We start from the raw sequence: 24470 nt of genomic DNA, 5'->3' as shown, positions 1-24470 counted from the left end.
TCTGGAGATGCCGTGGAAAATATTCTGCTGCCTGCAACATCCTCCAGCATGACTGGTTTGGCAGTGGGTCAATAACGATGTGGCATTTCTTTGGAGGGTCACACAGACCTCCATGGACTAGCCAGAGGTACCCTGACTGCCATTAAGTACTGGGATGAGATCCTCAGACCCACTGTGAGACCATATGCTGGTGTAGTGGTTCCTTCTGATGCATGACAATGCTAGGCCATGTGGCTAAAGTGTGCCAGCAGTTCCTGCATGATGAAGGCATTGGTGCTATGGACTGGCCTGCCCGTTCCCCAGACCTGAATCCAATCAAGCACATCTGGGACATCATCCACCAATGCCATGTTGTACCACAGACTGACCTGGAGTTTACTGACACTTTAATCCACACACACTTCCAAGTCTCATTTTAACTTGTCTTGAGGAATTTTCACTGATTCTTCCACTTTGAGTATGATTCCAAATCCAGACCTCCATGGGATAATAATATTGATTTACATTGATCGTTTTTATGTTATTTTGTTCTCAACACACTCCACTATGTAATAAAGATTTTCAACTGGAATATTTTACTAACTGAGATCTAGGATGTGCTATCTTTATATATATATATATATATATATATATATATATATATATATATATATATATATATATATATAGCTTGGAAAATGTGTCAATGCAACATGAAATAAGGAATTAAAATGCTTCTATATTATACAAACTAAATGCACATGTAAATGTGTCTGAAATAATAATTCTCATTATTAGAATAATAATGAATGATAATTTATGATGTCTTGTATATCTTGGATTGTATTTTAAAAATTAAACCAAAATTTTTTTCCCACACATTTCACAAACGTGTACACTTCATTAAACATATCACTTCTTTAAATGCACTAGAGGGAGACTGGACAGCTGTAAATGCACCTATAAGACCTAACACAGGGCCTACTGAGTGTAGGTACAACATAGGTTTAATAAAGTGGGTACTAGAAGATACTTTTCTATACATACGCCAGTGTTGGTCGTGGCCGGCAAATGTAACGTAGAGATCCTATTTGGGATTTATGGTGGTCACGGATTTTTGCGGAAGAGCGCGAAGGAAATGTAAATTTCAGAGGCGGTGTGTGGGTGGAGCAAAGACGTTGGCTTTAGCAGCAAGGTTTTGAAACCACTCATTGTGTATGTGGCTGCCAAAGAAGTTAAAAGTGATCGTGGATATCCCACAGGAAGCCTCTGGGAGCGACGAGATAATTTAAAACATAAGAGGTAGACCAGAGTCTGTCATGATACAATTGGAGAAAGAAAACGATGCGATCGGAGATGGATCTAGAAAAACCGAGAACAGTCAGGTTGGTTTGTCATATATTTGCACGAGGGTCTCTTTTGTTTTTATTGTATCGTCTCAGGAAATATTTATTTGCAGACCAACAGAGTTTCACCTGTAAAATAACTCATTTAATTAAAATAATGTGTAATTAAAATGTTTTGAGAAGAAATGTTCTTGGACTTATTGGGATATTTCAGTGTGGCATTGATTACAATTTATGTAAATAAAATGGAAAGGTAAATATAAAGTCAGTGTAGCCTGTAGTGTGATACAGCTTCAGATTAAAAAAATCCTCAAGCTGCATTTGGTTTTAGAGCACAGCGGGTGCTGAATTCCATAGACAAATATCTCGTGACCAAGATATTGCCGGTGTTGTACTCGCGTAGTGTTTGTTTTCTTTGGTGACGTTGCAGGTACTGACTTGCATACACATACCTTGACAACGGAGAATGAGGTCATGTTCGTGTAACCACTTTAGAATACGATCCTGAAGCTGAAGACAGAGGACACTAGGATTGTGTAGACACGATTTTATAAATGCATATTTATATAACATACTTTTAATCAATTATAGGACTTTATACAATTTCTGAGATGACCTAAACTTTTACTTAATAATTAATTCCTTAATTTTCGGTCTTCTCAGAAATGAATGAATTAAGGTTTTACCACCATCGAATATTACGAACAGGGGTGTAGCAGCAAATTCTGGGCCCTGTACACTCTCAATGTCAGTGGACCACTATAAATGCCAGTAAACGAGGCACATGAGCACAATGGGCCCCTCTCCCTACTCGGGCCCTGGGTAGTCAGGTCCACTTTTCCCCCCAATACCACGCCCATGATTACGAATATTGTACCGTGCTAGGCATGTCACCTGGACATAGTTAAATCAAGCGCGAAAGAGACCCCGCTCCACTCTTTCCTTCTTATTTTCAGCTTTAATGCAACTCGTATGAAGATACACTTTTGAAACAGCTTGTTTTCTCTCAGATACTGACACTCAAGCACAAACAAACAAAAGGACTCAGAAACTCCTTGAGTAAATAAATCTGTAATCTCAATAATCTGTAACACTGCTAGGCCTACTTTATATCGCTCCTTTCTCCGTGTCATAAGCAGCCAGTGACCCACTTTTAAGATTCAAACTCTTGGATTTGATAATGACATTAAAAAACAGTTTTTATGGGGGAAAATTAAAATTGGATCTAAATATGATTTTCAAAGTGTGAGAAATTACCGTGGTAAATGGAGTACATGGGGTAAACATTGGAGCAATGACCTTTTCGGCATTTCAAAACTGAATCAAAAACCGGTCGTGCTGTAAAAGGAGCTGACTCGTGTGACTAACCCACCCAAATATGTACCATGTAGGCTACATCACGTTTCTGTAAGCACACATCCCACCCCCAGAATTAGCCCATACTGTCGAAGACCTAATTCACATTTTTTTGTTAATACACCAGCTACCTCACACATTTTTTTGTTTACAAGTTCCATATTGTCAGTAATGTCAGCTGAATTCTGCAAATCCCTGTTTTATTTTTCAACTTTGGATCAGTGAACACAAAACTATTTGGGTCTGCCTATTTGCCTTTTTTTCTTTTTGCTTACATTTTATTTTTAATGTGATTCTTATTTCAATATAATTTAATGTAATTTATTTGATTCTAATTCCTATTACATCGCTGTTCCATAAACTAATATTACTGTACCTTGATCAGCTTTGCAGACATCCCAAGTCTCCCGGAAGCTGCGGGAGTCTCCCGCATTTCGGTAGTGTCTCCCTGATACCCGCGAGTCACATATAATCTCCCGGAATTCAGATCGAGTGACCATCACAAACGCGCACACAGACTTTTTTTTCTCTAATTGCGAGTGGGAAGGAGAGAGAGGGGGTTCTGATTGGCCTGTTCTCCGCTCAACAACTTACTTATAGTATTCGACGCCGCCACCACCCCCCCCCCCCCCCCCCAACAACTTAACCTCCGGGGGGGGGTAACCTCCCTGAAATCAACTTTTGCAACTTGAGATGCCTGGCTTTGACTCCAGTTAAACTACTTGACTGTATTTTGTTAATTATGTAAATAAACTGATGTCATTAGTGAAATTTGGATAGTCGGAACACTTTAACCTTGTGGTTTTCTAACTACTTCACTAAATTAAACTACTAAACTACTTCACCATTTATTCCTGTATAATTTAAGTACTTTTGTGTGCTCTTAAAAACTGCTGTAAAGACAAAGCTGTAAAATCTTTACGGTGTTTTGCAGACTTCCTTCCTTCACAGTTAGACACTAACCAGACTGGTGTTGTTTCTTTTATACAACATGGATATTGAGCACCAGAGATTGTCCACCAGTAGTAAATGTAATTCTTGTCTAATTCACTTATGAATGTCTAAAATGCTGTCACATGCATTTGTGAATTATATTTAATCCGCACTGCTTAGATTATATGGTAGAAGTAAACATTCAGACAGTCCAAGTCCTTTCTGTTTCTGCCACTGCTAAAGTGCATCACATACTGGCAGCAGGAGTGGTGGGCTGATGTCTAATGCCACCTGCTTGTTGTGTTGCAGAGTCGGTTACCTCGTGGAATAAAAAAAAGAGTGTGCACTACGTTTGTGGAAGACACAAGCAGGTATAGCGCATGAGACCAGGTTGTTTTCAGAGTTCATTTTCATGGTCACTTCCATGCTTTTCATATTCATGAGTATAAATCTCAAACTGGTCACCGATATGAGTTATTAATACACATGTTAATATCTCATACTGGTACTGGATTTTCTATTTTGTACTGTGAACCTGAGTTGGGAAATACCAGGAATATTATGATATTATCATGATTTGATAAATGTGGCATGACTATCCCAAAATAAACACACACATTCAGTTGTCAAGTAATCCTTAACATTGCACTAGTTTGGAACACTATAAGGAGTGACAAAATGGAAACTGCACATGAATAAAAGATCAAACTTTTATTTAGAGCAAAAAAGGACATGTAGGAAACCAGCTCTGTAATGTGATGAGTGGATGCTGTTTGCAGTATCTGCAGCCGGACCTTTCAGTCCCTCATCTCAGCCCAAAACAGCCTGCATGCAAATCAGGAACAGCTGATTCAACTGCACTCTGTTTGTTTTCTCTGTATCTCTTCTGCTCTCGTCTCTCCAGTACAGGCATGTGTCAGTGTGGAGCACAACAGGAGCTCCATGTTGGCACACAGGACAATTTCAGCTCCGCTATGGTGTGTCAGTGGGACAGTGCCCTGCACACCTCTGAGTGCCCCACAGACGCCTTTGGAGAGCTTAAGTTCGCCGGGGCTGGCCACAGACACAGTCATGTAGGTGGCACACATGCATGGCCGCGCACGCACACACACACACACACACACACACACACACACACACACACACACACACACACACACACACACACACACACACACACACACACACACTTTGGAATAGAGCTTATCATCTTATTGAATCCATTAATACATGAGCTGAAGCTCAGAGTGATTGAGATTGCTTATGCCTAGAATACTAGGAAATATGACTGTATGTGCATATGTGAGGGAAAGAAGATAAGATATCCATCTTTCAGGTTTTAGTGACCTTAGATTGAAATGTGGTATGTGACAGGCTTTCTGTGTCATTGTCTCTTTCATTTAGTCAAAAATACAATCCTAAAGAAACACTAGCACACTCCAGACACATTCCTAAAGAAACATCTACACAATATGAACACAGTCTTATACATTGTCGAAGTCTTTTCCCATAACACACACATTTCATTTTGCTTTTATTTAAATCCCCAGTTTATACGCCTGTCCTGTGACACCCCTGCTAAGATCGTCTATGATTTGATGACTACCATCTGGGGTCTGTCAGCCCCAAACCTGGTACTGTCTGTGGTGGGTGGGAGTCGTGAGAAGATCAAAGGTTGGGTTCGAGAAGTTCTGAGGCAGGGCTTGGTGCGAGCGGCACAGAGCACAGGTGACCTTTGACTTCTGTGCTGTCACTTCCTGCTCATGTCTGTACTACTCTGCACTGTTTCCTGTCATTTTGTTCTTCCAGTCTGTTTACTTGTCTCAGTGCCTGACACTCTGTTCAGTCTGTTCATAATGTAATGTCCTTGTTAGCACCATTTGTTGCTTAATATACTTTTTTGTTTGTTTGGGGTATTTGTGTGTGTGTGTGTGTGTGTGTGTGTGTGTGTGTGTGTGCTTTGCTGAGGCATCAGGAGCCTGGATCGTAACCAGTGGGCTGAGTGAGGGTGTAGGGCGCTGTGTGGGAGAGGCGGTGAGGGACCACAGAGCTGCCGCCTCATCCCCCTCCCGTGCCAAAGTCGTGGCCTTGGGTGTCGCCCCCTGGGGGCTGGTGTGCAACCGAGAGCAGCTCGTCAACCCAAAGGTGAGGACTGGCCACCTTCAGCCAAGATCATTTACACCTTTCCCCATATACTCCTCCTCCTCCTACTACTACTTCAAATAATAATAATACATTTTTATTGATATAGAACTATAGAACATACATATATCTTTTTTAAAGCGCTTATACTATAAATAGATATGTTTCTTTTTTAACCAAGATTTACAAGAACATTTACAGAGTCCAAATATAAAACATAGAATAAATAATGAATAAACAATAAATAAAATACCCTTCTGGGGATTCCAATGTTCTGCTGGGGGACTTCAATGCTTATGAGGGCAATGACAGTAAGACCTGGAAGGGTGTGATTAGAATGGCCTCTCTGATCTGGTATTCTGTTATTGGACTTCTGTGCTCGTCACAGTCCATAACAAACACCATGTGTAAGCACAAAGGTGTCTATAAGTGCACATGGCACCAGGACACCTCAGGTCGCAGTTTGATGATTGACTTTGCAGTTGTGTTGTCGGACTTGCGTTTGTAAGAGAGGTAAAGAAAGGAGCTGAGCTGTCAACATCACCACCTGGCAGATCCAAACGTATCATGAGGGTTTACTGGGAACATCTGGCAGAGGTACCTGTCAGAAAGATCTTTAGGTCCCACATCCGGCAGATGTGAGACTGGAGACATGAGTCCGAGTGGGCCTTGTTCTGTGCCTCCATTGTCGATGCAGCGGACCAGAGCTGGGGCCGCAAGGTTGTCCGTGCCTGTCATGGTGGCAATCCCCGAACCCGATGGTTGACATCTTGGGTAAGGGAAGCTCTCAAGCTGAAGAAAGAGTCCTATTGGGCCTGGTTGGGTTGTGGTTCCCGACCAACGGATTCAGGCCAAGAGTTCGCCCATCACTCGGGCCGAGGTGACCAGGGTAGTTGTGAAAATCCTTGGCGGCAAGGCCCGGCGGTAAATGGGATCCGCCCTGATTTCCTTAAGGCTCTGGATGTTGTGGCACTGTTCTGGCTGACATGAATGAATGAATGAATGAATGTTCGATTTATATAGCGCCTTTCCAGATTCCCAAGGCGCTTTACATTTTAACACAGGTACAAGTCACAGACAATCACACACACACCGGCGAGAAGCGGCAGCACAGCGTACTCTCTACCGGAAGCCATAGCCCCCTGGGGGACTGAATGGGGTGCAGGAAGGGGAGAGAGGACAGACCCTAGTGGCAAAGCACCATCCACCACTGGGCATACAAGCACACACACGCACGCACGCAGACACAGACACTACTTTTTATTGAACATAGAGACATAGACACACACTCAGGGAGAATTTTATGTTGACTGCCAATTTACCTAACCTCCATGTTTTTGGACTGTGGGAGGAAACCGGAGATCCCAGAGGAAACCCACGCAAACACAGGGAGAACATGGAAACTCCACTCAGATAGGGACTTGAACCCAAGACCCCAGTGCTGAGAGGCAAACGTGCTAACCACCAAGCCACCGTGTTGCCCGGTGACATGCCTTTGCAATATTGTATGGACATTGAGGGCAGTACTATTTAGCAGTACAGTATTATTTAACAGGCAAAAATTCTCAGTGGAATTGTTTTAACCTTTGACATTTGAAAATGAAAAAAATAAAAACATTGCTACCTGTCTGATGTTTAATGAAGCCCACATGGGACTCCCACAACATTATGGGACTCCTGGAATTCCTGGAACTAGACTGTGTAGAGAACAGACAAGCGCCTGTTTGCAACAAAACAAAGTCTGGCAGCTCTGTAGTGGACGGAGTGTGATGCTATCTGGCAGCTTTGGTGCCTGCAGGTCAGCGCAGCAGTAGTCAGAGGACAGGTAATCTCCAAGCTGACTGATGTCCAGAGAGAACTCCAGCACCTAAAATGATCACTGATTTTTTTTCCTTAAGTGATCTTGTTTGTGTAATCCACTGATTTTGCAAAAAAAAAATTATACTGTACTAATGTACAATGAAATGATTTATGCAGTGTTTGTTAAATAAGACTATGCTGCTGTTACATTCCATGTAGATGTCACTGTTAATCCATGCAGACTGCATTGATTATCCATATTTACAATATTCTAAGAGATGTGTTCCACCTTTTCTTTTGCAGGGTAGCTTCCCAGCAAGATATTACGTTCAGAACACATCACAGGACTCTCTTTACTTGAATAATAACTATCAGGGCTTCCTCCTGGTGGATGATGGTAGTGTAAACCGTCGAGGTGGAGAGATGAGCTTCTTAACAAACCTGGAGGACTACATTTCCCATCAACGAACTGGAATATGGGGTGAGAAAGACAAGCAGCATCTTAACAAAAAACCTGAAAACATTTTATCTGTGTCTTTTTAAGAAAAGATTTATTAGTCCCATATATGTTTTTTGTTCACAGTTATTAAATCCCTATTACCTTTAGCCTCTTGTGAAAGTAAAGATGAATGGTTAAACAGTATTAATATTAAGTGAAACATCACATTTTGGTGCCATTATGTTTCATAATTATGAAATGGTATCAGACTAGAAATGAAACGGCCATCAAAAGATATCCCATGTGAGCTTGACTTAATTAATCCTTTGATATAATTTTTAACAAACATATCTGAGAACATATCTAAGTAGGTGTTTTCCTGCACGTGTTCTGTCCTGTAATATCCCCACTCCTGAGTAATGATAGAGATTGTGAGGAATGAGTTCACCTGTGTAAAAGCACACATCATGCAGCTGCAGCCATGGTCATTCTGGATTTTGCCCCGCCCACGTGTCTGCCTGGGCCTGCTCTCTCCCTCTTTACAGCCCCGCCCACATTACTGACAGACACACACAGTCCTGCAGAAGCATGTGAATAGCAAGCAATGGCATGTCCTAGGAAGCAGAGAAATTCAGACCAGGGTCAACAATCCTTTTAGAAACAGTATCCTTGGTGACAGCAACCCCAATGTACTGTCCCATCTGTATTTATAATCCAGGTGTGCATGGTTCCAACTAATGATATAAGTATTATGTTGTGTGATCAATGTCATTCAGGAATAACTATTTTGTCTCTTTGTCCTTCTTTACTGCTGACACACAAACACACACGCGCGCACACAGGCAGTGGTAACATTGAGATCCCTGTGATGTGTGTGCTGGTTTCTGGGGAGGCTTCAGTGTTGAAGGTATGTGGAAAGTTCTATTTCTTTGGAACTCTATTGCAGGTAACTACAAATGGATCAATGTTATCTCTCTTTCTCCATCTTCAGAGAATGGATGCGTCCCTGAAGAAAGTGACACCATGGTTGGTATTGAATGGGTCGGGTCCAGCAGCTGATCTGATCACAGAGCTCCTGAGTGCCCCAAGCCCCACAGTGGCCCCTGTGGATGGGGAGGCCTCTACAGCTAGAGATAGCTCTAAAGCTGAGCTCAGAGACAGAGTCCGAGAAATGATCAAGAGACACTTCCCCCTTGAGAAAACAGTTGAGGAGCTAGTGGACCAGGTGAGAGGAGTAGTGAGTGGTGTGTGAACATGCTAGGGTGAGTGAGTGGGTGGGTGTGGGTGTGTGTGTGCATGTGGGGGTGGGTGGGTGTATTTTCTGTATGTATGTTCCATGGAGGGCAGCTAACAAGAGAAGTATAGAAGTGGCCTGTAATGCCCCCCCCCCCTCTCTCCCCTTCTAGGCTCTGAGGATCTATCAGAACAGAGCTATGATCACTGTGTTTCATGGTGATCAGGATGGCCCTGATGATTTTGACACAGTCATTCTAAAAGCTCTGGTGAGAGGTAAGCTGACAGATACCAGTTTTTGTGTGCAACAAGTGCTCATGTTTACCTGTGTATAATTTATGCATGTTCTTGTATTTTTGAACTGTGTGTGTGTGTGTGTGTGTGTGTGTGTGTGTGTGTGTGTGTGTGTGTGTGTGTGTGTGTGTGTGTGTGTGTGTGTGTGTGTGTGTGTGTGTGTGTGTGTGTGTGTGTGTGTGTGTGTGTGTGTGTGTGTGTGTTGAAATTGCACAGCATGTAAGCAGTTAAGCAGTAGTGCCAGGGAGTACACTGAAGAGCTTAAGTTGGCTGTAGCCTGGAACAGAGTAGACATTGCCAATAGTGAACTCTTCAATGGTGACATCCAGTGGAAGGTTAGAGTAAATACAAGCATAATTGACATACACATACCACAATAGACCTACACAACTTCTGTGAAGTACACATCTTCTATCCCATCAATGCTTTAGTCACTTTCTCTTTCTGTCTGTGGCAGTACGATGATCTGGAGGAGTCCATGACAGATGCTCTGGTGAACGACAAGCCCCAGTTTGTGCGCATCTTCACAGAGAACGGCCTGAACATCCTGCAGTACCTGACGTACGAGCGCCTGGAGAGTCTGTACCAGTCGCTACCAGACAACACCCTGGTGTACACGCTGTTGCAGACGTACCTGAGAGAACGTCAAAGTCCCTCACAGTCCAGCAAGCCTGTACAGGGACCCTCCTATAGCCACAGAGTCAGCCTGTTTGAGGTGAGAGTGTGGGTGTGTGGTGGTATGGTGGTGTGGACGGTTGTAGTGTAAGGGGTGTGAGTGTGTGGTTGTAGGGTGGTGTGGATGGTTGTAGGATTAGGGGTGAGAGTTTGTGGTGGTAGGGATGGGGGTGTCTGTCAGGTTGTATGGTGGTGTGGGTGGTTGTAGTGTTGTGGTTGTAGGGTTAGGGGTAAGGGTGTGTGGTGGTAGGGATGGGCACATCACTGAACTTGAAAACCATTTCAGGAGACTACCTCTTGAAGCTCATTGAGAGAATGCCAAGAATGTGCAAAGCAGTAAACAGAGCAAAGGGTGGCTATTTTGAAGAAACTAGAATATAAAACATGTTTTCTTTTATTTCGCCTTTTTTGTTAAGTACATAACTCCACATGTGTAGTTTTGATGCCTTCAGTGAATCTACAATGTAAATAGTCATGAAAATGCATTGAATGAGAAGGTGTTTCCAAACTTTACTGTACTGTATGCATTGTCTTATCTGTTTCCTAGGTTTCACGAGTGTTGGAGGACATTTTTGGAGGTGTTTGTCAGTCTTTTTATTATACAGCCCTGGGACTAGAGCCAGGAGCAAGCTTCAGGAAAGCTCTACGGGTACTTTTCTCCTCTGTCACATCATCTATCATAACCATTTTACAAACACACTGACCAAAACAACAGTGGCCCACTGTGTTTATTGGTACCAACACAGAGATGGGCACTTAAGTGAGCGACTCGAGTTGAAGTCACTTGACTTGAAACTTCTCCCTAATTACTCTCAACTCAACTCGGACTCGTACAAAACTCAAAAACAGTGAATTAGTCCATTATCCAGATGCTGTGTGCAAGTTAAAAAAATCTCATTCCTTTTGTTTTGGTGATTTGGGATGCAGTCCCCTTTCTTGTGACTTATCACAACATCCGCTAGTCCTCAGGGTTCCACAGATGGTCGATTTAGTTGCTCTGTCTGAGGACTCTGGATGGAGACGACCTGTCTCAGGGTCTGGATGGGTTTGGGAGAGGTTTCCTTTGGCCAGTTGCATGTGTTAACTGTGCAATCTGTTGCTCCAGCACGTAACCAAGCTACTGCAAGGCGACTGTGCGTATCGCCACCAGAGATGTGCCTACCCCTGGGCCTCCCTATTCATCTGGGCTGTTCTGCAGAATCGCAGTGAGATGGCCATGTTCTTCTGGGAGATGGTAACAGATGTTTTTAACTTATTCTGTGTTGTTGACACAGTGCTATATTTAGCTGGCATATACAATCCCTGACATAAGTTCTGTTGTTTATCCATGTTGTGGAAACAAAAGCTTATAACCTGACTTTAAATTCATCGATTGGTTTTAGAAATGACTCATATGAAAGCTGAAACCCTCCCAAATGAGATTTAATTTACAAAAATAAATTTGCTTTACTGCAGAAATATTGATCATTTAATGAACACAGAAAGTATTCGGTCCTTCAAGCTTGTGGAAGCCACACAAAATATTAAATATGGCTCTAATAGCACCACAACGTCATTCACCAGTGTTATGAAGCATATATTTGTATATAAAGTTAATTATTTGTTTGATTTTCATCTTACTTTCTGTGGGCGACAACTTTTGTCTTGCCAAAATCTGACCTTTCTGTGTTCATTAAATGATTAATATTTCTGCAGTAAAGCTAATTTATTTTCGTAAATTAAATCTCATTTGGGAGGGTTTCAACTTTCATATGAATCATTTCTAAAACCAATCGATGAATTTAAAGTCAGGTTATAAGCTTTTGTTTCCACAACATGGATAAGTGACATAACTTATGTCAGGGACTGTAGTGCATGTGCAGTGTACTTTTTTTGCTGTTTGTCTTTGTCACACTGCCTGTCTCTGTATGGTACTGCTCATTTTTGCAGTCATGGTCTGGTGGTTAGGGAACTGGTATTATGACCGAAGGGTTGTGGCCATAGGCCATGACTGAAGTGACCTTGAGCACTGATGGGTTAATGTAGAGGACTAATTCTGTTTGGGATGTAAATCACAAATGGCAATTTTGGCAACTTTTCCAGGCAGAAGAGTCTGTGTTGAGTGCTCTGAGTGCATGCAAGATCCTGAGGGAGCTGTCCAAACTGGAGGATGAGGCAGAAATTAAGCTGTCCATGAAGGAGTTGGCGCAGAAGTTTGAAAATCTGGCACAAGGTGAGCAAGTCCATGCCACATCACACTGGAGATAGTGAGAATAGAGCCTTATCCGTACTTACACTGGAGACAGTGGGAATTGGGCCTTATCCATACTTACACTGCAGACAGTGGGGATAGGGCCTTATACATGCTTACTGTGGCGGAATTACGCATGGCCATGTAGCCAGACTGCAGGGGTGGATGTGGACAGTAGAGGTGGATGATAGTAAAATGGTACTCCAACATTACTGTGTACTGTGTTTTATTAATCTTCTCGACACCTTTGAACAAACCAGACAGTTTACACATCAATAAATGGTCGTGAAGGTTTCACCAAAGTGCACTTTCGGCATTTAGTTTACTCTAATAATTTCTCTTTCCACTAACACAAACGGTTAACAACAGCTAAGCTCCTCTTAGGCACAGGTGGTATATCACAGCATTCATCATGTTACAAATGAGGAGGATTCCCCTCCATACACCTGACTAGGTATTTATAAACATAGTTCCGTCCCAGGCTAAACCAACCCCTCTAGGGTCCCCTCTAGGGTCGACATTGTCTAAAACTCACAACATACAAAAACACATTTTACAAATATATATACACACGGTGTTACCTGCTACTCTCCCAAAACATTAATGTGTTTATACATAATAAAAACTTTACTGAAGGCCAGGGACCCTCATCCCCCCACAGGTAGATCCATCCCTGCTGGGATAAATAGCTCCCCTTGTGCAATGAATTCAATAATAAGAATATTCTGTGATGGGATACCTTGCACCATCACACTTACACTGGAGAAAGTGGGTATAGTGCCTTATCCACACTTTCACTTGCTGAATGGGCAGCATTGGGAAAGGTCACATTTCATTATTAATGTTCAATGTTTGTTTAATCAAAGAGTCTTAAATTGAGTTCTGTAATGGACAGGAAGTTAATGCAGAGAAATCAAGATTGTTGTGATGTGGTTTGTTTTCTCACCTTAAACAGTCTAGCATTCTGACCCACCGAAGGGCACTCAAGGTTTATTAATTCCTGCATACAGACAATAACAGCAATGTAGGCATGATGAAGGCCAGAATAACCTTTTCCAAGTCATGAAATATAAGAAATTGTTACATTTTTGTGACTATATGAAGCTGCTAAAAACTGCATTTGATAACCGAATTGACCTGCTGATCAAATCTAAGATCAGAATAAAAAATAGCACAGATATAATAATAATAATAATAATAATAATAATAATAATAATAATAATAATAGAATTTTATTTATAAGCGCCTTTCAAGACACACAAGGACACTTTACAAGGGAATAGGCAACAAGAGTTTAAATAAACTAAAAAGGATTAGAATAAGTCACAACAATTTAAAATAGATCATTTAAATAACTAAAAACATTAGAAAGAAGCAGCAGATGAGAAAAGGGACACACATATACACATATACATAAACACATACACATGTGAACCTACATATTTAAGAAGGCAATACTAAAAAGGTAAGTTTTTAAGAGCTTCTTAAAAGTAGTTAGGGATGTACATGTGCGGAGATAGAGGGGGACAGAGTTCCATAACTTAGGACCAACAACACTAAGTGCTCTTCTACCATACGTGTTGAGTTTTGCAGTGCGTACTGATAGAAGGTGAGCATCTGCAGACCGAAGTGAGCGTGATGGTGTATATGTAGAGAGTAAGCCAGAAAGGTAACAAGGAGCCAAACCATGCAGGGATTTAAAAACCAAAAGTAGTGTTTTATACTGAATACGGTAATGAACCGGTAGCCAGTGCAGGTCTTTTAATATGGGGGTAATGTGTTCCCATGTCCTGGTGCGCGTGAGTAGTCTAGCTGCCGAATTCTGGACATACTGCAACTTCTTGAGGCTACTCATAGGGAGTCCAATTGAAACAGAGTTACACTAGTCAAGTCTAGAAGTAATAAAAGCATGTATAAGTGTCTCCGCCACTGAGTCAGTAAGAGAGGGGTGCAGTCTGGCAATGTTTTTAAGATGGAAAAAGGCTATTTTGGTGACGTTCTTTACGTGCGCATCCAGAGAGAGTGTGGAGTCTAAAATAACACCCAAATTGCGAACCTGTGCCACCGAGGATGTGACGAAACCGGGAAGAGATATAGTTGGTTGGCCAATCTTCATGAGTGTGGAGGGTGATGCCACAAGAATGGCTTCAGATTTATTACTGTTCAGTTTCAGGAAGTTGTTATTCATCCATCTTTTAATGTCAACTAAACAGCTAACCAATGCATCAGGAGGCAATGGGTTGGAAGGCTTCGTGCTGATGTATATTTGTGTGTCATCTGTATAGCAATGGAACTGAAGACCATGTTGTCGGATAATATCACCAAGTGGAAGCATGTAGATGATAAAAAGAAGGGGGCCGAGAACTGAACCCTGAGGGACACCGTAGGAGTGAGACAAAATGTCTGATCTAAAACCTTCCAATGAAACAAACTGCTGCCTGTCCGTGAGGTATGACCGGAACCAGGCCATTGCCATGGCGGTGATCCCAGTCCAGGATTCCAGTCTGTGGAGCAATGTGTCATGACAGACAGTATCGAATGCTGCAGTAAGATCAAGGAGGACAAGGATGTTCACTAGTCCAGAATCAGCTGCCAGCAGTAGGTCATTCATGACTCTTACCAGGGCAGTTTCAGTACTATGATTCGTTCTAAAACCAGATTGAAATTGTTCAAAGAGGTTGTTAGAGATGAGGTGTTCTTTAAGTTGAACAGAGACTACACGCTCGAGCACCTTACTCAGGAAAGGCAGGTTAGATATGGGACGGTAGTTATTAAAATCATCAGGGGTAAGTCCTGGGTTCTTTAGTACAGGAGTAATAGCGGCCAGCTTTAAACTTAGAGGAACTGAACCGGTGCTGAGAGAAGCATTAATGATCTTGGTGATCAATGATATTCTTAACATGTGGCCTTAGATATTGTGAGAACGCTTCTAAATAATAGTGGCCTTAGAAGGGCTGAAAATAACATTGGTTTTGTCTTCATTTAGTAGTAAAAAGTTGTTGACATTTGACTTTTTTTCATCTAAACACTTGCTAAGACATCTCAATGAGCATGTTATTAGCTGTTGGAGAAAGATAAAGTTGCGTGTCATAAGCATATTGATGATTAGAAACATTTACATAAGATTACATAATGGAAGCATATACATTGAAAATAGAACAGGACCTAATATAGAGCCCTGGGGGACACCATATACAGTGGTGGCAACAGATAAAAAACTATTGCCCACATTGAGTGAGAAGGACCTACGATGCAGACATGGTTTAAACCAGTCTAGGACTATCCCCTGTCGCTTAAAGCTATGTAAGAATGCATTCTATGTCCTTAAAGCATTCAGTAAGAATATTATGATCAATAGAGTTGAAGACAGCACTGAGATCTAACAAAACTACCAGTGTCCACAGCAAGTAATAAATCATGTCACTTCTATTTAGGTGAACTGTGTACTAAGAAGAGCTTTAAAACTAGACTAAAAAGTTTCAAAAACCACAGCTGTGAAACAAATATTTTTTCCAAAAACTAAATTAGGGAATTTAGCACATAATTAATTATATTAAACCATAGGTCTATGGCAATTTCTAGATATTATTTTAGTAATTCTCTCTAGCTGTTTTAACCGCTTGCTAAAAGCTTTCTTAGAGTTTGGAAGCATATTTGTGGTTTGTCTTTCCTGCATTTTCTCACCGCTTTTCTAGACTATTTCCTAAGTAATCGGGTACTGTCATTCATCCATGGCTGAATCAAGAATGTCAGAACAAGAAGAATAAAAAATGAAACTTTTTCCTCATTGCTCAATTTAGAAAATACAATCACAAAAGAATTTGTTCTGAGAAATGTCATAGATGGCTTATAGACTGATAGTGATGTCAGCTTATAGATTGATAGTGATGTCAGCTTATAGATTGATAGTGGCCAACAGAAGTGTGTGTATGTACTCTCGCAGTAGGGGTATAAGAAAATTGTTTGAAATTAAAAATAATAGGGCTATGATCAGAAAAGCATGTCATCAGTTCCAAACAATAAGATCCAGAGTATGACCATGTATGCCTGTAGAACTGTAGAAAACAGAATCAAAAACAGAATCAAGCACTTGAATAAAATCAATTACCATAAGTTTAACTGTTTAACTGGAAAATCTGAAAATCCATTAATCTGAAAATTCATTAATAAAATTATTTTGATTTTGGAGACCTATGCACACAAAGGGGTTGGTCTATGCCATCTAAAAAAAATAACAACTGAAAAACTAAATATAGCCTTAATGTAACTTTAATATGGCATTAATGTAGCCTTAATGTAGCTGCAATGTACTCTAATGTACTTTTTTGAATAGTAAGTTGCAGCATAGCGAGCTTAATTTTGTGGGTTTGTCAACTTTGGATTCCAGAATGCTGTGCTTATCCATGTATCTCAACATTAGTCTTTCCACTGTGACAGTTTTCACTGGATATGGTGCTGCTATTATCAGCAGGGGTTTTCTTAGTGTGTTTCCATTATGAAACCAGTGCATGTGATTGAACCACCTTCATCTCCCACAGATGTGTTTTCAGCCTGTTACCAGAGCAGTGAGGACCGCTCCTTCATTCTACTCATAAGGACCTCCCCCATGTGGGGTGGAGTTACCTGTCTACAGATGGCTGTGGCGGCTGACGCCCGCCTCTTCTTCAGTCATGATGGTGTACAGGTCTTGTGCTGTCAGCAACAGAAGCGTACTTTAAAGATCTCATTTTCCTCTAAAGAGAGGTGTTGGTTTTCTTTGATTATGATGGTGTTCTTTTCTGTTGTGGGGACAGAATCTGCTGTCTCAGATCTGGTGGGGAGACATGAGCAGCAGGACAGAAGTCTGGAAGATGGTCATGTGCTTCTTCATTCCTCCCCTTATCTACACCAACCTTCTCAGCTTCAGGTGAGGAGCATTCTCTTTCTCCTTCTCCTTCTTCCTGTCCTGATCTCTCCAGTCCTCTGCAGGTCAGTGTAGTCTTGATTTTGCTTTTACTCTGAGAAAGTAAGACATGTGTTTCTCATCCTATAATGAGCTGGAACATCAACTGGGTGCCAACAAATTACAGAAAATTCAAGGACTGTAAACTTCTTATACATCGTGTCTGATCATCTCTCATTTTTAGGGAACATCTCATCAAACACACAGACAGCCTGCAAGCACCAAACTCGAGACCCATCAATATAGATATTACACAGCCCGCGTAATTTACAGAACCATGGGCATACATATTCCAATTCCTTCAACATTTCAACCATACAGTAAATGACTTTGATCTGCTCTTGATCGATTCACTCTGTTTGTTTTAGGGAGGAGATCTGTGCCTTTGATCATGTGGATGGCAAAGAAGCTGACAATGCAGACGTTCCTCTAGCTGATATCATACACATGTAATGAGCAAATCCTAAAATTATACACACCTCTGTAGATGCTTTCTCATTTATGATTACATCCATTTAAAGTAATCCTCTACTTTGTCCATTTATTTATATATTTATTATTAATTATATTTTTCAGGGACGAGGACCCCGAATTCTTCGCCACTCTAAATGGAGGTCCCATGGGTAAAAATGAGGGGAGAATTTATTTGTGACTGTGAATCTAAAGTCTTGAGGATAATGTATTTATTTGGATTATATTCCTTTGGTTCTTCTATTACAGAGTCGGTTCATGCTATTCCAAAATGTGCTTTCATACTGCATCGATGGAAGCAGTTCTGGTTTGCCCCAGTTACTTCATTCCTAGGCAACGTGCTGATGTACTTCCTCTTCCTCTTCCTGTTTGCCTACGTTCTACTGTTCGAGTTCATGCCTCCACCCCCAAATGGCCCCGCCCCCATTGAGTTTGTTTTGTACTTCTGGGTGTTTACTCTGGTCTGTGAGGAGATTCGACAGGTACAGAACCAGATGTGCACAGATATGATATGCATACAACACATGCTTGTGTGTATGTACACATACACACAATGGCTTATCTCTCTTTTCAAAGTCTTATGATGCAGGCACTACCAGTTTCTCTCAGAGTATAAAGTTTTATATCACAGACTGGTGGAACAAATGGGACCTCACAGCCATTGTGTTATTCTGTCTTGGACTCATCTGCAGGTGTGTGCGAGTGTGCATGTGCGCATGTGTGTGTGCTGTGTGTGCTCTGTAAATTTGACTGATATATTCGTACCTATCACAAACACATCTTGGTGTGTGTGTTGCAGGATGTTCCCTAGCTCGCACGCGTTTGGCCGTTCAGCACTGTGTGTGGACTACATGGTCTTCACTCTTCGCCTCCTTCACATATTTGCTGCACACAAACAGCTGGGGCCTAAAATGATAATTGTTGGAAAAATGGTATGAAACGGACCACAATACCTCCTTGTTTCCATGGGCGAAACATTTCAAAGTTGTTCCTTATCTAACAGATATTTTTTATGTTTCTCCTTAGGTGAAAGATGTATTCTTCTTTTTGTTTTTCCTTGGAGTCTGGCTGTTAGCTTATGGGGTAGCCAATCAGGCACTGTTATACTCTTACGACCCTCGACCTTACTGGGTCTTTCGTAGAGTCTTCTACAGGCCATATCTGCATATCTATGGACATATACCAGTGGAGGAAATAGATGGTGAGTGTGTGTGTGTGTGTGTGTGTGTGTGTGTGTGTGTGTGTGTGTGAACTTATAAGTGAAATAATCAAATTTTTTCATAATTTATAATTAGAGAACTGTTTATTCTGTTACTTACTTTTGTACTTAACCTCTTCCTAGTTCAAAAGCGAGGCGAGAACACATGCACGGATAATACCACCCTTATCCAGCAGGGGGCAGAACCATGCCCACAGTCTGAAGTTAACTGGCTTGTCCTCGTCCTGCTGTCTGTATACCTCCTCGTCACCAACATCCTCTTACTCAACCTGCTCATTGCCATGTTTAGGTATTAGTATTGTGTTCATTATTTTTCATTAAAGTTTAATTATTTTAAAATTTGTTTTAAATGTAGAGATGGCATGATAACATCGTTCCTATACCAAGCCGATGTAATATTCTTCATTTGAATGCTGCCTGGTATTGATGCGATATTTTTTCATAAAACACGTTGGAGCTGTGGTTCAGGTATTTGTGTGTGTGTGTGTAGGATGATTATATATGTTTTATATAATCATATATAATCAGATATTTTTACAGATAAATAAACAGAAGAATAATATAGACACACCATATAAATATTGGTATAAATACCACCTCCCACCTAAGCGTGACATCACATCAATTGTGTATAACCAAAGATACAGAGAGGGACTACCTGTAGTACAAGACCCTACCAAGACCTCTGCTTAAAACCAATAACAAAAATGCAATTGTTAATGATTACAACATGGGTATTCTTTCTAGTGTAAATGTAAGCATACCGACAGGTAGCTTGTTCTCCTGTTTATTATTCAAAACTTCCAGTTCACCTAATGTAAAACAGTAGTTTCTCCTTTCCATGTGGATTGACATCCAGTTATTATATATATATTTTGCTGATAATGTGGTATCGGATCTATGCCATCTCTTTATTTACTTTAATTATTATTAAATTCTATGGGATTGGTATCAAAATGTAATTTGAAAGGTAGCTTTGTAGGAGGACTGGATATCCCTGATGTGGTGTAATTAGTAATCAATGGTTTGTATGTGTGATCTTTATGCAGCTACACGTTTAATAAGGTCCAAGAGAACAGTGACGTGTACTGGAAGTTCCAGCGCTACAACCTGATAGTGGAGTATCACTCCAGACCCTGTCTGGCCCCGCCCTTCATCATCATCTCACACCTGCAACTCTTTTTCAAAAGGGTTGCTTGCAAAAAGGCCTCTATCAAGATAACACACTTCAGTAAGCATACCAGTTTGATATTGGAAATATATCATGTAAAACTGTTGCATCTTACTTGGCTACAGTAGCATTAGGCTAGTTGTAGTTTAGCAACAACATGCAAATAACATGCATGACCTGATGCTACTGAGGTCCAAATGTGACTGATCATGTGGTCTGTTGTTTGGATTTGTGCTGCAACTATTCAACTGCTGTCCTGCCAGCTACCATTTTTTAAAATGTCCATCTGCATTCTCTCTCTCTCTCTCTTTCTCTCTCACTCTTTCTCTCTCTGTTAGTGTTGGATCTTCATGGCAGGAAGGCCAGTAGATTGACCACATGGGAGTCTTTGCAGAAAGAAAACTTGCTCTCCACACGAAGCAAAAAACAGCGTGATAGTGACACAGAGCGACTGAAACGCACCTCTGTCAAGTTAGTCCTTCTTCCTCACTGCTGGAACCACACACTATTTTTCTGGTGTTTTAAAGACACCAGTTTCCACCATGTATGCACTGAAAGTAAACAGTCATTCAGAATTCAGAACTGTCAGAATTGTCTGTGACAGGAGTCATTAATCCAACCTGAGGGAAAGCTGTAACATCAACTAGTTTGATGCATAATGCCTTACAGACCAGATTTATAGTTTGTGTACACAACATGGACGTAGTTTTGATTTCATAAGTGGGGGGGACACAACCTGGGGTGGCGAACTGTTGAGCGGGGGGGGGGGGGGGGGGGGGGGGGGGGGGGGGGGGTTGAATGAAAATTGTTGAGCGCTGTGAACAAAAATTGTTGAGCGGGGGTTTTGTTGAGATTGTTGAGATTTGTCGCTATTTGGATATTGTTTTTTTAACCGTTAAAAAGTGGGGGGGACATGACTTCGTCGCTACTTAAATATTTGGTTTTAACTGTAAAAACTGGGGGGGACCAAAACCGGCTTTTGAAAAAGTGGGGGGGACATGTCCCCCCCGTCCCCCCCCAAAACTACGTCCGTGGTACACAAGTATATGCACACAACAAGGTTTGTTTTAGTTGATTTTATACATTTATTTTATAACATTGTACCTACAGGAAGGGGATGTACTCTGAACTAGTAATAACTAATGACATGTACAGTGTTATTTTATTAACATCTACAATCTTTACTCAGGTCTACAGTTTTATTATGTACACAGGCCACATTATTAGGTACACCTTGCTAGTATTGGGTTGCTTAGTATCCCCTTTTGCCTTCAGAACTGCCTTAATACTTCATGGCATAGATTCAACAAGGTACTGGAAACATTCCTCAGAGAGTCTGGTCCATATTGACATGATAGCATCACGCAGTTGCTGCACAACTATGATGCGAATCTCCCATTCCACCACATTCCAAAGGTGCTCTGTTGGATTGAGAACTTATTGTGGAGGCCATTCGAGTACAGTGAACTCATTGTAGTGTTCAAGGAACCAGTTTGAGATGATTCGTGCTTTATGACGTGGTGTGTTATCCTGCTGGAAGTAGCCACTGGATGATGGTTATACTGTGGGCATAAAGGGATGGACATGGTCAGCAACAGTACTCAGGTAGGCTGTGATGTTGACACAATGCTCAATTGGTACTAATGAGCCCAAAGTGTGCCATGAAAATATCCCCTATACCATTGCACTACCACCACCAGCCTCAACCGTTGATACAAGGCAGGATGGATCCATGCTTTCATGTTGTTAATGCCAAATTCTGACCCTACCATCTGAATGTCACAGCAGAAATCGAAACTCATCAGACCAAGCAATGTTTTTCCAATCTTCTATTGTCCAATTTTGGTGAGCTTATGCGCATTGTAGCCTCAGTTTCCCATTCTTAGCTGACAGGAGTGACACCCAGTTTGGTCTTCTGCTGCTGTAGCCCATCTGTCTCAAGGTTTGATGTGTAGTGCGTTCAGAGATGCTCTTCTGCATTCCACGGTTGTAATGACTGGTTATTTGAGTTACTGTTGCTGTTCTATCAGCTTGAACCAGTCTGGCAATTCTCCTTTGACCTGTGGCATCAACAAGGCATTTGCGCCCACAGAACTGCCGCTCACTGGATATTTTCTCTTTTTCAGACCATTCTCTGTAAACCCTAGAGATGGTTGTGCATGAAAATCCCAGTAGTTCAGCAGTTTCTGAAATACTCAGACCAGCCTGTCTGATTGAATGCTCAGATTGAACTGCAGCAGATTGTATTGGCCATGTCTACATTGTTGCTGCCATGTGATTGGCTGATTCGACAGTTGCGTTAATGAGAAGTTGGACAGGTGTACCTAATAAAGTGGCTGGTGAGTGTACAGTGTATAGTGGTATTGCTGAACTGCAGGGTAAACTGACTAAGACCAAAATCTGCAAATCTGTACATACAGCAGAATGAAATCATCGTGTCTGTGTTTGAAATGTTTAACTGTTTAAGTGTGTGTTTAGGGTGGACAATGTGTTGAAGCAGATGGCAGAAATTCGAGACCATGACCGCAGGCTGCGAGCATTGGAGACCCAGGTAGGTGTTTAACAGAACTGTCTGTTTCTCCACACATACATAAGGTGTGTGTGTGTGTGTGTGTGTGTGTGTGTGTGTGTGTGTGTGTGTGTGTGTGTGTGTGTGTGTGGATGAGTATTTGGTTGTGTGTGTGTGTGGTGTCCTCAGTTTCTTCGCAACTGTATACTGCTTATATAGGTGATATATGAAGGTACTTAAATCAAATGCCATATCAAATACCCAATCAAATAGGCCTTCTATAACGCTGTGTGCGGGCGGAAGGACGAGGCACGACATCCAGATCACAGACAGCAACGTTACGTTTATTAGGAACACTCAACACGCAGATAGCGCACATTTAACACAACACACACCAACGAGTGACACTCAAAGACGAGCACGGGACACTGCGCGAACGCACATTAAATAGACAAACCACTCTCTCTCTCACAGACAGACAGACAGATCAAGGGGATCTAATTTTAATTTTACATTTGGCTTTCAGTGTATCTTAGCTGGCCAATGTAACATTATTACAAATGCCGCCGTGCCTCACGTCTCCCTCTGAAGAGTCTGGATTTAATGTGTCGTTCTCTATCTGCCTTACTCTCTTCCAGTTGGAGTATTGCTCTAGCTCCCTCTGCTGGATAATGGACGGGCTAGCACAGAGTAACCTGAAACCAACTCGTCCTCCTCCTGTTCATAGAGGTGTCATTTTCTGTGTGTGTGTGTGTGTGTGTGTTTGTTCATCTTACTGCAGTGGTACTTCTAGGCTTAAGTTTCTCTGTGACTTAACAGAGTTCTGCTTATTTTAGATCACCCTTATATATACACATTGCTGAAACAGGCCTCATGAAAGCTCTTAGAACTGATTTATATTCAGTGCTGCATGTCTAAAGACGACTCTGATCAGACCACTGGCACCCTGCTGACTTCAGGGAGACGACTGGGACAGACACAGATATCAGAAATGCGAGTGGTGTACATGCTGGCATACGGAGGGGCTTTATCCTCAGGGCCTCTCATAAAGCAGAGCTCTGTTTTCATCATGTACACTAAAGTCTGATTCTGTTATTTTACCTGCTCTTGAGTTGAGTTGAGTTGAATTGAGTTCCGCTCAGTGCAGTAGGTCTGATCTACACTGTGTTTGCTGTTCCAGACATGAACCTGACCCACCCTTCTTCAACGAGCTGATGGAGCAGTGATTAAATTAAAAAAGGCCACAGGAGACGACAATTCAAAAAGGCCACAGGAGACGAGCACATGCCCATAAGTACACACATGCATCAATATCTAGGTTGTCTCAACTGTGGTCAACAGTCTTCCTGGATGGTTTTTGTATTTCAGTTTTTTAAGCATGATGTCTGGTAATCTCCTGGTTGTTTTCCTGTCAGGATCACCATTCTTGTAAAAGTGTTTATTTAAATTATTTAAAGTATAACAAATACTGTGACCAGTGAATGCAATTTTATAAAAGTATTTATGAGTAATACTGATGTGATTTGTAATGTTAATGTGTTAACTTTAATAATAAAAGTCTAATAAGGTCCAAAGGTATGTGGCTCAGTTCAATGATCAATGTGTCTCTGATCAGTGTGTCTCTGATCATGGTAAATGTGTCAAATTTGTTCTTTGAAGAATGTTTATTATACATGAAAAGAAGGAAACAACTGGTAACAAAGTGTTTAAATCTGGCAGGCAGTCATTAGT

General features: G+C 41.4%; 1 protein-coding gene across 2 annotated transcripts; it reads left to right on the top strand.

Annotated features, from left to right (window-relative positions):
- The first annotated feature begins 1164 nt into the window (after positions 1 to 1164).
- Positions 1165 to 24307, top strand: LOC143505744 (transient receptor potential cation channel subfamily M member 4-like). 2 transcript variants are annotated; one of them, XM_076996206.1, is made up of 29 exons: positions 1165 to 1364; positions 3924 to 3985; positions 4519 to 4687; positions 5165 to 5342; positions 5590 to 5759; positions 7860 to 8037; positions 8838 to 8902; positions 8987 to 9220; positions 9402 to 9504; positions 9739 to 9857; positions 9980 to 10237; positions 10745 to 10846; positions 11303 to 11431; positions 12280 to 12409; positions 16966 to 17111; positions 17221 to 17333; positions 17554 to 17631; positions 17738 to 17818; positions 17946 to 17992; positions 18090 to 18322; positions 18417 to 18532; positions 18640 to 18772; positions 18867 to 19041; positions 19183 to 19348; positions 20109 to 20290; positions 20569 to 20701; positions 22709 to 22781; positions 23378 to 23468; positions 23920 to 24307. In XM_076996206.1, exons 1-29 carry the CDS (start codon positions 1299 to 1301, stop codon positions 23952 to 23954), a joined length of 3765 nt encoding a protein of 1254 aa, XP_076852321.1. In that variant the 5' UTR covers positions 1165 to 1298; the 3' UTR covers positions 23955 to 24307. The 2 variants fall into 2 exon arrangements, with proteins under 2 accessions (XP_076852321.1, XP_076852322.1); XM_076996207.1 differs by lacking the exon at positions 17554 to 17631.
- The last annotated feature ends 163 nt before the right edge of the window (positions 24308 to 24470 follow it).

This window comes from Brachyhypopomus gauderio, chromosome 2 (genome assembly GCF_052324685.1).
Source record: "Brachyhypopomus gauderio isolate BG-103 chromosome 2, BGAUD_0.2, whole genome shotgun sequence".
NCBI lineage: Eukaryota > Metazoa > Chordata > Actinopteri > Gymnotiformes > Hypopomidae > Brachyhypopomus > Brachyhypopomus gauderio.
Note: the sequence above shows the minus strand (reverse complement) of the source record. Positions and strands in the feature narration are given on the sequence as shown.